Genomic DNA, 13,550 nt, shown 5'->3' with positions numbered 1-13,550 from the left:
ATCCCTGCAAGGAATGACAGAATTAAATTCTCTAGATGGGGACTTCCTTTTATCTTCTTTTAACCTGCTTGAGCACGGGCAACACGGATGGAACAGAGGCACAGTGAAGTGTAATCACCTAAACTGTGGCTGAAGCTCGGACAGAGGGAGGATCAGCATCTGGGACTCAGCACAGAGCAGATATGGGGATTTTCTTGTGCCTGTTGGGAACAGTTTGTGCCAGGCAGCTCGGAGGCAGGCAGGGCCCACGTGCTGCAGCTCCCTCGCTTTGCCATGACAACTGGACTTGGCACCTCCTCGGGAGAACGCTCCACAGTCAATGGCACTGGGAGCAGCAGAGGAGTCACAGCATCTGGCTCCTGGAGCAGCAGGCACCACCAGGCTCTGTCCCTCTGGCTGCCCCTCCTGCTGCCCACGTTCCCTGGTAGAGCTCCTCCAGCAGGACCTTCACCCCACGACACACCCCAGGCCCTGGGGCTGCCAGGTGGGTCTCCTGTCCATGCCTCAGAGGGCCACTGCCAGCCTGGCTGCCTCTTCACTGGAGGTCCCCTGTCACCCGTGGTCTCCAAATGCATTGCTCATGGGAGGGACAGCCCAACTATCTACACTTGAAACAGCACAACACGGGGCAGACAACTTCTCAGGTGCTCCACAACCTGTCAGAAACACAGAGAGGAACAACATCACAGGCTCCTCGCTGTAGCAGGCTCACAGGAGAACTTTTCCTACAGATGACATCAAATCTCCTGCTGTTTCTACATTTACAGACACAGAAACTATATTTGGTAGGGAAGAGGAAACAAATTCAAGTACTTTTAAGTGACCTTTACCAGAAGGACACAGCTGTGGCAGTGGCATGGAGACCAGAGCTAGATTCAGGGTCACTGTGAGATACCCAGTGGCAAAGATGACAGTGAAGGGTCCTTACCCAGGGGTGGGCACCAGCCAGGCCTGAGAGCCACGGGCAGTGACCCCACTGCAGACAACAGCTCCTGCAGGCAGGACCAGGCAGAGCCCTTCAGGCACCATGGGAGCTGCCTGTGGGGCAGGGGGCTGCAAAAGGAGCAGCCCTGCACCACGCTTGGCTGGCTGGGGCAACACCACTGCCTGCTGCCTTGCAGGTCACTCCCCCTTCAATGCTTTTGTACTTCTTTTGCTATTAAATAAATAATTTGCAGGGATTATTTTTGTTGTCCTGTCAGTACCGACAACCCAGGCAAAAGGCTGGGAGCAGAAGAGAGGCAGAAATTCCCCATGGAGCTCAGGGGAGCTGCTGAGAGTCACACCAGCCCAGCAGAAGGCAAAGGCAAATCTCATCTCTCCTGGCTGGAAATGTTTCTCAGCCTTTCTCAGCCAGTGGCTTTCCAGCAAAGCAGCGTTGCTTTGGCAGCACCAGGCACTCTCCAAAACCAAATATCCCCTGAAGAGAGGTTAAAGATTTATTTAATTAGCACAATCATGAGAGCTGGACTGCCCACCCCCGTCCTCCCCTCGGCTCCAGAGGTATCACAGATTCCTTTGATCCTGCTGGAACCCTGGAGCATAAGGTGACCTACTCCACCCCCACTGGCAGCCAAGCTAGAAGAGACTCTTGAAGAGTCCTTGCAGGAACGATTGCCCTGCTCCTGGCTGGGTGCTGAACTGCTGAGCAGCTGCAAGGTGGGAAGTCAGACTCATCCAGGAGAAGAGCACACAGGGCACCACAAATCACAGAATGGGTTGGGTTGGAAGGGACCTTAAAGATCATCTAGTTCCAACCTCCCTGCCATGGGCTGGGACACCTTCCACCAAAGCAAGTTGCTCCAAGGCCCATCCAAACTGGCCTCGAACACCTCCAGTGCTGGAGCACCCACAGCTTCCCTGGGCAAGCTGGGCCAGTGTCTCACCACTCTCACAGTAAAGAGTTTCCATCTAATCTAAATTTGCCCTCTTCCAGTTGAAAGCCATCACCCCTTGTCAAAACTCCTTCTCCAGCTTCCTGGTAGGCTCCCTTTAGGTGTTGGCATGCTGCTGTAAGGTCTCCCCATGCCCCTCTGTCTGCCCTTCATCCCATGGCACCAGCTCTACTCCTGAGCCACATTCTTCAGCACTTCCCTGAGGTGAACACATCAATATGGGCACCTGCAACAGAAACTGATGAGCAGAAATTGCACTGACATCAGCCTCATGCTAGCAGAGACATCATTCCCAAACAGAGAGAGGCTTAAACTGTGACAAAGACCATCCAAATGACTGACTGACAGAGCCCAGGACCATCTCCTGCAGCGAGGTGCATCCAAAGCCCATCCACATGAAAAATGCAGCAGCTCAGTGCCTGCATCTTAGATGTCAACCAGTTCAAAGCCAACAGATTTGTTTGTTCCAGAGCAGGTACGACCTCAGCTTGGCTCCCACTCACAAAGATGTTACAAGAGGCTTTATGGAATATGCTTTCAAAGGGAGTCTTGCCAAAATTAAACTGATAGTAGAGATGGGGCTTTTATACTATTATGTGTTTGTTCCCTTTACCCAGAAGCAATCAGCAGGGCAGCCTTGTTGCCACTGAGCATTAGTCACTGCACAGGAGCTCCCATGGTGGTGAGGGTGTCACGGGGCTCTGGGGCTGTCAGTGGGTTTTGTTTCTTTGTTTTAATCCCCAGTTCTTACTGACAGAGACATGAACTGTCAGCCAGCCTGTCAAACCTGGCTACGAGCAGATCTGTGACACCACACATTGTCTCGTTTCCCTCATCTTCACTCTGGAGCACCTTTGACTCAGCTATTTCTGATACTTTTGGCATGTTAATTCAGACAGAGAGGTTTCTCAGGATAGACACCACCTCTCAGCAGGTGCTGGAGCAGCACCCAGGGCAGGCAGTGCTAACACAGCAAATCGGAGCAGAGCCGTCTGTGGGTAGAGATCAAGGAGCAGCACATCAAAGGGTTCTGCAGGCAGAATCAGATACCTTGTCAAAGCCCTGTGAGGAGTCTCCAATACCAAGAATTTAGTCATTCATTAATAAGTTCTTACTCCATAAACCACAAGGGAGAAAAATGCATCCACATGAATACACAAGAGTAGGAACCAGCTCTTATGTACGCTGCAGTGAGAGTCTGAGAGATCATCAGAGAGATCCAAGGACAGCCAGGTCCACGATGAGGCTGGATGGGAAGGAAGATCCAACTCCTGGCTGCTGGAGAGCACTGGCATGGCAGTGCCACCACGCTTTGGTCCAACAGGATCCCCTGTTGCCATCCACAGGGACACAGATCTAACGTGCCTCGTTTCCAAAGGATGGAAGTGCTTCTACAACAGGGTTAATGCTCACTGTGAGGACAGAGCAGGTACAAACCTGCTCCCAAAACTCACCCATGCTGCTGATTAAAAAAACCCCATCAAATTCCATCATCTCAGTTCACCTGCAGCAAAAGCAATCCCAGTTACAGCACCAGCTAGTAGAACAATAGATCCAAAACCAACCATGCTCCCCAAGAGCTACGGTCCACTCTGGAGGTGGGAGAAGTAAAGCATTTACTGCTGTCCATCTCAGGAGCACCTCACTGTCTCTTCAAAACAGAGCCCAGTCAGTAAGGCACCCAGCCTCTAGTCATGCTTTTGTAACATCATGTCTTTGATCTGGCAAATGGGTTTGCAAGGCAGCACCCACCCCATGGGAGCCAAGCTCTCCTCTGAGTCAGAGCATCTGCAGGTGGGAGGTCCTCATATGCTATATGCTCATTAAAAGCAAGAAAAGCAAATTAATGGTCCACAATATGGTTCAAGATGCAGTACTGATGAAGTCCAAAAAAGTCTGAAGATGGCAGCATCCAAAGAAAAGACTTCCCAGGGTTTACCCAAAGAACCTTTGGGTAAAGGAAGGGGGCTGGGTGAGGGCAAAGGGGCATCAAGGTGAGACAATCATCTCAGAATCCCAACCTAACTAGGCAGCTGTAGTCACAGAACCATTTTGGGCTGGAAGAGGCTTTTAAAATTAAAGTCCAACTATTAACCCATCCCTGCCAGGTCCCCACTGCCCCGTGTCCCTCACACCACATCTCCATGGCTTAGAAAACCCTCCAGGGATGGGGACTCCACCACTGCCCTGGGCTGTTGGAGATCCTCATTGAATTTAGCTTCTTGGCTTCATCTGAAGGTAAGACAGAGCAATTGCACAGTGGAAATTAAAATATTCACAAACTCTAAGCAACAAGAGTGTGAAACCAGAAGGCCAGCCACAGAAGCTGCAGCCACTGAGGAAGCAGAGAGGCTGATCAGTGAGTCTGCTTCCCAAGCTGGGAATCCACCCAGAGGCAAACCCTGCAGCCCCTGGTTACAGCTGCTGTGCTCCAGAAACAACTTCAGTGGCAAGCTGAGAGAACTGAGACAGGGCCTCCTGGTCTCCTGCAGCTGCAGAGAGGGGTCAGCACTCACTCAGACACAGCTCACACATGCCTCTAATAGAAGAGGTGCAGATAAGCCCAAACATCTGAAACGTGCAGGCATAAGCATACCATTGACACTCTTATCTAGGAAGCAAAGGTTGTAAGCTCCTTTCATAACTGCACAGTCCATCCCTGCCTTTGGGACAGAGTTGACGTGGACATCTTGCAAAGCCCAAGCAGAGCATTAACCCAACACTATTTCTGTGTCTCATGTGGGAAATCAGCCTGACCCACACCTAACAGGGGGTGGCCTGCAGCCACCAGTGACTAAAATCAGTGGCAGAGAGGCAGGCACTGAGGGGAAGGCCACTTCTTTCTGCTGCTTCTGTTCCTCTGAAATGATGCCTGTCAATTCTAGGAACCATTTACCTTTTCTGGGATTGCAATAATCTCCTTTCCTACATCTCCAGCCCAGGCCCATGTTAACCATTCCTAAAGCCAGGTATTCTACAGAAGGTCACACACAGTATGAGAACAGTTGCTTATGCTTGCAACTGCTTAAAAAAATACACTCGTGGCAAGAGAGGAAAAATGTACTCACTAAACCAGATACAAATTGATAATTTCTAATGAGTGAGACAACAGGCAAATTATAAATACTCAACATTTATTATTTTTCTCATAGGAAGGTTGCAAGATTCAATTTCAAACAACAGGGCAAGGTCTTTAGTTGCTCTTGGGATTTTGTTTTGTTTCTTTAAAGGGGAAAGAAAGAAGAATGAAAAACTGGTGTAAAGATACTACCAGAAGCAGTGCAAATTTAGGTTAATTTCTTTCTTACCTCCACCACCCCAGTCCTGAACCACCAGGCCAAGCCCTTTCCAGTTAAATGAGGTCTACTTTAACATCACCTAGTTCCCTGCACATCACTGAACAAGGGTCCCCTTTTTCCTTCACCCTTCCCTGACAAGAACACACTTAGTACAGTGACAGCCTTGTAGCAATAGTAAAACCTGGAAAAAAACCAACATGGTGACACTTCATAGAAATAAAACCTGAACAGAAAGAAAAGTAACAAAATTTAACCTTCATGATCAGCCACGGACAGCGCAGAGATATCCAACAATGCAGCTCACCAGCAGAGTTTTTCCAGCTCCCTGTCACAAAAACATTTTACACATCCACAAAAGGACAAGAGGGGAATCATACAATCCAGGAACACTTTACTCTCAGTTTTAAACTAAGGCAGGCAAGCTTTTAAACAGGAGTTACTGACATCTCACGGGAGCCCGTCGCCGCGGATCTGGGAGGGGAGGTGAGTCTGAGTCTGAGTCTGACCTCCCAGCAGCTGCTGGCCACGGGCAGAACAGGCTGAGGAAAGTGCCAGGAGCCCCCGGGGCCATGGGCAGCACCCACGGCATCCAGTCACACCCGAGCTGGCACATGCAAAGTCCCAGCACTGCTGAGAGCTCCTCTGGGGCAGCAGGCAGGCGCTGGGGCTGCTGCACCCACGGCCTCCCTCCAGCAAACCCATCAGAACGTGATGTTTGCCAGACCTATGGGAAAAGAGAAAGGGATGGGGGGAGAAAGAAGTGTTTATTTGTGTACCACCTGCACCTCACTACTATCAGGACAGTCAGACACAGGAAGAAGGATGCTTTGGGGATATATTTTTTTTTAAAACTTGAAAGTAAAGGATTTGGTGGGCAGAAAGGAAATTAGAAAATGGGTTGACCTGCATTTTTTTTTTTAACCCTTTTTGATTGTGATGCAGCAGTTAATTTGAATAAGAAAATCTGAAGAGTTCTGAAATTCTTCACGGCACTATCAGGACAGTCAGACACAGGAAGAAGGATGCTTTGGGGATATATTTTTTTTTAAAACTTGAAAGTAAAGGATTTGGTGGGCAGAAAGGAAATTAGAAAATGGGTTGACCTGCATTTTTTTTTTTAACCCTTTTTGATTGTGATGCAGCAGTTAATTTGAATAAGAAAATCTGAAGAGTTCTGAAATTCTTCACGGCAGAAGGAACAGCACAGAGTTGAACCTACAGGTCTGCCCATGGAATTCCAAAGAGAAACCTAGGGAAAAGTGCCATTAATGGGGGCAGTAAACCCACAGTGGGTGAAGAAAAGCTGCTTTATATTAAACAAATGTCTAATGCATGGATATGCTTTAACTCCTTTGAGATTTATCTTTCTTGACTTCCAAGATATGCTGCATCACAACCTCAGTACCCAAAATTGCCCCAAATGCTTCCCTAATCACAGCAAAGAATAACGCTGGAGATCCCAGGAATGAAAAGAGGAACTTTTGGGCCTTAGCTCCTCCAGAAATAAGTTCTGTATTACAGTCATCACTTTTTAGCCATAAGAAATCAAATGGAAAATGTGTATTTCTGCAGCTGCAAACTGTTGAAGTTGCAGGACTCAGGTCAGCAGGCACCACAAGGCAGCATCTGTTGGAGCAGCAGCAGCGTGCCGAAGGCTCAGTTTGACCACTCAGCCGCGCGCGGGCTGCTCAGTCCCAGCCACTACATCTACCCACATCTGCTAAGGGAGAGCAAATAAAATGTGTTCTTGAGTACTGCTCTGCCATGAACAAGGGGAGGGCAGAAAAGGGGAAGGGGAGGAAAAAGGCTCGCAGGGTTTTCTGGAGACACTAAAGTCCCTGAAACCACAGAGAGAAGTGGAGACAAACCAGGTCTGCAGCAGAGTTGTCTTTTGGGCAAGTAACAGCTGTAGACAGACATCCACCCTTCACCTGAACCACAATTCTTTGGATTTCATTATTTCTTAAGCAGCAGGAACATACATAATGCTACATGAAGCATAAATCCAGTCTCCTGCTTGAAATAGGTCTCTGTCTAGCAGAGACAGAATTTTAAGAATAAAAAGCCCATTTAAAAGAGTTAACTTCAGAGGGAATTTTCCCCTCAGGAGAAAGCAGTGTGGAAAAATTAAATCTCAGATGGATGTAAATGGGGACAGAGCAGGAGAAGGCTGGGCTAAGTAACACAAATTTATTTTTGTGTTGTCAGGACACTGTGATTTCATATACCATGGGCCCATATGGCACTTTACACGCACAGGATTTGTAAACCCTTCAATTAGCACTGATAGTATAATGCAGGCAGTTATTTAAAGTAACCCACACGGCATCTTTTGGTGCAAGAATTCTAACTCCCTTGTACTGGACAGGCTCCCTGTGGGGCAACTCGGATGGCTACCCAAACCTTCTAGAGGTTGTGGAGAAACAGCCCTAAGATACCACCTGAGAGGGGTTCACAGCCCCAGCAATGACACAGCAGCAGACCCCACCCCTGTGCCAGGACACTTCCATCATACAGCTGGTGGACATAGTCCCAGTCCTCCCACATGAGATTTCAAGGTGGGGGTCACCTCCTAGGTGCTGAAGAACATTACCCAGATTACTGCTGTCCTTCGAAGCCCAGCAGATGCAGTAGTGCTGCATTAGTTGTTCAAACAGTTCCTTTTCATCCAGGAATTCAAGTCCTTCTATTCTGTAGGAATAAAATAAAAATGGTGATTCAAGCTGGGGTCTCAGCACAGGTTTGAACATACTCTTCTTCACTCCACAGGAGTGAAAACTATGGCCAGTAAGGCAGTTACCTGCCCAGTAAATGAATGCAGGTATTTGTCCTTAATGAAGATACCAGCACTGCTCCCAGCCTTTGCTGACAACATGTGAAACAAGTGACCAGCAAGGTCTTTTCAACTTCTCAGCCCTAGAATTTCATGTTCCAGGACTAATCTGTGCAACCTCTCACAAAAACCACTACTTCTCTTCCTACCCATTTTACTGCACGTGTCTGGTCTTGCTGGATTTCAGCAGACATAACAGCAGAGCCTAATGGCAGGGCCTCTATCTTCACCCAAGCATTGCAGCAAGCAGCTCAAGACAGTATCTTTCTCCAGACAATCACAAGTCCATAATATGCCTTTGAAGAGTGATGGGTACACCAGTGCAGCTTCTAACAACTCTCCCACGTGAGCTCATGATGAAGCACAAACCAAATGGCACATATAAGATCCAAGGACTTTTTTTCCTAAAATGGCTCCTACCTTCCTTACTTCTTAAAGTAAGATCTTTGAATGTCTTCTGCCAAACAAATGGGAGAACTTTTCCCACCCAAGCTGTGCTTGCTTCAAAATGTTTAACCTGGCACATTCCTCTCTCTCTCACTGTGGATTACTTGAATATCAGAGCGTTTATTTCCCACACTGAATATTTGGAAGGGCTGCAACTGAGGATCAAAAGTTCCTCAATACACTTACAGATGTGCAGAAGCACACTTCTGGGGAGATTTTTATAAACAGAAAGCATTAGATGCCTCATTAACACAAAAGGACAGAATTACATAACCTATTCTTTGGCATTTGGAACACGCGGAAGGAGCTGAGCAGATCTAAGGTAGTCAACAACACTGCAAAAAGAGTACAAGCTATGTCTCTGCACAAGTGCCATATGGTACAATCACACAGTCCCCATTCCTGTTCCCACAGCCTCTGATTTTCAGTCTCACCTGTTCAGTTCCATGGTTTGAGAAACCCCCATTTGCAAGTACTTATTTTGACCAAGGTAACTTGTTTGGCTAATTCAAACTATAGCTAATGAATGACACAGTAATTCAGACTTCATATTATAAACCTATAAAGTTACTCGTTCAAAACCAGTTTTTCCCTTTTTAGCTTTTCTTTAGCGTAAAAAAAATGTAACAAAATCCAGGCAAATTACTGTTATAACAGCCTTTAGTTATACCCTCTGTCCTAAGCTCTGCCTGCAGAGCCAGCAGCCTAGCTCACAAAGATGACAGGAATGGAGGATGCATCCATCTGTTGAGAGACAGTCCCACCACGCTGCTGGGCACACCTCTCCTCTCTCTCCCTCTTTGCCTGCATAGTACAATAGGTCACTGCACTAAATCACTGCCCTGCCTTGGCTCATTACCTAAATATGCTGCCAAGAAAGAAGAGTGGGCAGGTCAGGACTGGCCATTTTCCACCCACTTGTACTAAAAAAGCAAACAAAGAAGTCTTACTTAGGCCTACAAGACTGGAGCAAACACCCAGATGTCATCTCCCTTGGGGACAGGAAAAGTGGCTGTCTGTTCTGAGCATGTTTTAGGACTCCAGTCATCTAGTGCTGTGGAGACCCAGTGTTCACAAGAAACATCTTATGTACTGTAAAAACTCAACACAGCATTTCTGTAGCATCTTTTATCTACAAATTTCTTTCATGAGCTCCTTTATACTGCACCCAAAAAAACACCAGCACTGCCAGTCTGATCCTACCAGCAATAACCTTTTGGATCATTAATATTGCTCCAAGTATTATCCTTAAGGCTCTACAGAGCTTCAGACTCAGCCATATCCTGTCCACCTCGCCAGCAGCCACACGCAGCCTCCTCTGCTACACTTGGGGTTCCCATACTACATTATTGACGTGAACTACCTTGGAAATGGCATCTGAAGATGAATTTTGGCTACAAGCAAGACATCAGTAATACCTTTTGACATCAGCCTGTGGCAAAAAGCTGTACACTTTCATCATGTCAATGGCACGTGCAGTTTCCCAGCCGTTTAACAGCAATCGTTCCCTCTGCAAAACAAACAAGCAGCACAGTTTTCAGACAACTCGAGGAAAAATAGCAGAGAACAGTTTTCCTCCTTAAGGGGGAAATTTTGTAAGTCATCTGCTTGACCTGCTCTCTGAAGAGCACTCTTCTCTATATATCTCCTGCTAACCTCTGTGCAGAGGACAGTGGGATAGAGACAGAGCTTCACTCCTGTCTACTGCAGGTTTTGTACAACTACCAGAGCCAAGTGATGTCAAGCAGCCATGGCACTGATAAGAGTGAGACACTGTAGTAGGAAAGGGTTTCAGTAGGTCACAGCTGTCCCACCCTGAACCTGCTTTGGTCACTGCTCTGAGCCTTAGTGCACACGCACAGGGACAGAACTTGCAAACAGATTAAGTTTACTATCAAAGACAGCCAGAGCTCTGTATCTCTTTACCTGAGAGTCTAAGGATCTGCAGACTTCCACTCCAGCCAGGTTACACTGTCGTCGCTGCAGGTTCTCAATCATGATCTGCCCAAACCTGTCTGTCATATTCACCTCAGGTAGAGAAGGAGACAAAAGTGTTCCCCCTTCCGAAAAGAACGTAACCGCAGTGAAAAGCAGTAACTCGGTTAAACTCCTCAATGGCCTATGTCATAAAATGTACAGGATAACATTAAGGTAAGTCTCACATTCTTACCCCAGGGCTCATTTCTCACTGCCACAACCTCCTGAGCTACCTCACGTTTACAAGCTGAGTGCCAGTTTAATGGTGGCAGTGCTGCTGCCTTCAGACACAGGGACTGGGCACTGACAACCGACTGTGCTTTACATTCTCAGCAACGTGGTTTTGCTCCCTAGCAGTGATTTACAGCTTGGAAGATCCTGTTACTAATTCCTGGAGCCACGTAGTTCCCCCAAAGCAACGTTTTACTTCCATACAAAGAGGTTGAGTTCATGATGATGTGATTTTTGCTCCACTTTGCCAAAGAACACAGAGAGGTAATTATGTAACATTATACGCTCATATCCATCATCCAGCATCATTCTTTTTTTCCCCCTGTCTTATCTAAACCAATATTCTATGGTTTTCTCCACGTGTGGATTAAGTCTCAGTCATTTTGGTTCAACATAGTGCAGAAATTATCTTTGAGAATAGCTGCATATTCTTCCCAACAAGCTAGCAGAGCTACAAGCTGAAACACATTGCTGAAGAAATCCAGCAGAAACTGCTGCCTGTACAAAAGGATATGGCCCACTCTTATTTCACAACCAGAACTCCCACACTTGAGAGCAATTTTTATGACAATAATGCAGGTCTAAACATGCCATTTTTCTTTTACCTGCTCATAATTTATAAACATCACCACGGGAAAAGTGCTTGCTGCCCACTTCAGCAGGTTTGCCGATTGCTGCGGTGTCATGTAAACCAGCACACACTCCGCTACCAGCAGCGTTGGCAAACTTTGAAACAGAAAAACAAGAGAACTTAGAAAGAACATTCCTTACAATTTCTAACAAAAGAACAAGAAAAATCTATAAAGAATCATTAGCAAGCAAGTAATTCCATGTCCCTGAAACTTCTGCGAAGACCTTCCCTTTTTATGAACTAGACGTTTAAGACCAGACAAAACCAAGCTGACTAGAACTGGGTTTTCTGGCAGCTGACAGATTAACCACAGGGGACTCCCAGGGCTACAAACCAGAGATACTGGGAAACAATCTCCCTTCAGTCAGCTGTGCTATGGACACAGAAAAGTGCCTATTCTGTAAGTTTCCTCTGAGCTGTGACAGCGTGAACTGAAGTGCACATTAAACTCATTTGCAGAAGAGCTGTACCCTCTCTGCACAACCTGTCCTCTTCCAGAGATCAGTAAAATTAAGAATAAAAAAACAAAATGGGAAAAAAAGTTCTTTAAAAAAAGAATTTTAATTAGGCAAGTTTGTTCAGTATCTGTGAAATAAGCTTCGTGTTATCTAACAAAATGCAATCTATAGTTTGTATATTGCCTTTTCCTGCTCCATCCACAAAATCCTAAAAATAGGCACCCACATGAGTAATTTGCCTTAGAATTAGGTTTTCTTTTAATTGCTAGAATGAACAGGGAAAAAAAAAAAAAAGTCAGAGAGAAATTCCACAAGGAGCAGCAATGTAGGCAAGCAAGGCAAGATTTCAGAAGATGGAAGTGTAAAGATTTAAATGGCAATTTGATGCATTCTGCTTACCCATATGCTCTCTCCCACCCAGCCAGATAGCTACTATTTATATCTCTTTTATTTGAAAGGTACGTCCATCAACCACTCTAAAAACTTAAATCCTGCCTGCTCCAGAAGCCTAACACTTGGACAATGAAATCCCAGATATTAGCTTCCAGAGCCCAGTTCTCAAAGGACAACCACTTTGGCAATCACTTCACCACAAGGTCTAGGGAACAAAAAGCAGTTTAAAGTGGAGGCAATAGAAAATGATTACAAAGATAATGCTCTGAAATAATTTTCATTTTACCAGCTAAGTTCCCAGAAATCTTGTCTTACACAGGCCTTCCCACAGAGGTGGGAGATGTTCACTGATCCAGGTACTGCCCATCAGTCAGCACCAAAACTGAATGCAACCAAAGCAGCTTTTAAAAAAAGCAATTTGTGACATTTTGATGCATCTCCAGTTTAGAGATTCCCCTTGAATAACTCAGTATTCTATTAACAAATGTAAACCAAATTGAAGCAAAGGGTAACTCTTCTAGAGATCTCTGAAAGAGTTAAATTAATGAAGTATAGAAAAAACACCCGTGTGAGCTCCGAGGCAGAAATGGTGCTGCAGGAATTCATCCCCTACAGGGCAAGGGATGGGGGCAAGCAAGAAGGAACTGCAGCTGCCTGCCCAGAGCTCTGACTTGTGTGAAAGGATCCTGTACCCCAGAGAGGCAGCCACCAGGAACGCACTCACAGCCAGGCACACTTCACTCCCCCTGGCATTTCAAGAACAAGAAGCAAACAGTTCTGTGATGTTTGATCTTCTCAGGAAGGATAAAAACGCAGTTTGCAGAACAGACTATGCAAGGAAGAACCTTGCTTCAGACTTGGAAGTAGCCAACAGTCACAGCCTGCTCAGCTCCACGAGGTGTGGGAACAGCTCCTTCTGCTCCCAGGGCTCCAGAGGAGGTAACCATGGAAATGGCATAATGAGTGCTGGAGGCAGACACTGCCTGCCCAAGCCTGACTTCACTCTCGCCAGTATGATTCCACAAGCCCTCATTAAAACAAAAACACCAAAGCATCTTACTGTATATCCAGGTTATGTTTCTTTAGCTTCTCCTCCAGATCTGATGAGAAACGGAGATCTGCTCCTACGATGGAATATCGACTGGAGTCTAGGCTGTGAGAATCTGCAAGGGTCAAATGTTGAGAGACTAGTGATTACAAAGAAGAGGGATGCTGAAATTACAAAATAATTAAAAAATACACAGGAATATGTGAATTTGAATTCAAAGTTTGACCTGTCACACCTAACAATCACCAGCAAACTCTTTTTAAAACATTCATCTCCCCTTATAGCTGACTGTTGTGGTTTACAGATGGTGATCTGTTGGCATCAGACTCTGCAGGAAG

At 46.3% G+C, this 13,550-nt stretch overlaps 1 protein-coding gene across 1 annotated transcript in view; it reads right to left on the bottom strand.

Moving 5' to 3' along the window:
* Positions 1-5,895: 5,895 nt before the first annotated feature.
* The window catches only part of LCMT1 (leucine carboxyl methyltransferase 1), a gene marked incomplete at its 5' end in the record, with an annotated part of 18,258 nt that continues 10,603 nt past the window's right edge, over positions 5,896-13,550 (bottom strand). The window contains 6 exons of the mRNA XM_008947373.1: positions 5,896-5,918; positions 7,788-7,885; positions 9,893-9,984; positions 10,401-10,502; positions 11,288-11,408; positions 13,225-13,327. Of these exons, the coding sequence (XP_008945621.1) occupies positions 5,896-5,918; positions 7,788-7,885; positions 9,893-9,984; positions 10,401-10,502; positions 11,288-11,408; positions 13,225-13,327 (539 nt within the window). The remainder of the gene's footprint in view (positions 5,919-7,787; positions 7,886-9,892; positions 9,985-10,400; positions 10,503-11,287; positions 11,409-13,224; positions 13,328-13,550) is intronic.

The sequence above is a fragment of the Merops nubicus genome, unplaced genomic scaffold, assembly GCF_000691845.1.
Source record: "Merops nubicus isolate BGI_N331 unplaced genomic scaffold, ASM69184v1 scaffold25439, whole genome shotgun sequence".
NCBI classification, from domain to species: domain Eukaryota; kingdom Metazoa; phylum Chordata; class Aves; order Coraciiformes; family Meropidae; genus Merops; species Merops nubicus.
The sequence above is the reverse complement of the archived record's forward strand: the minus strand, read 5'-3'. Positions and strand labels throughout refer to the sequence as shown.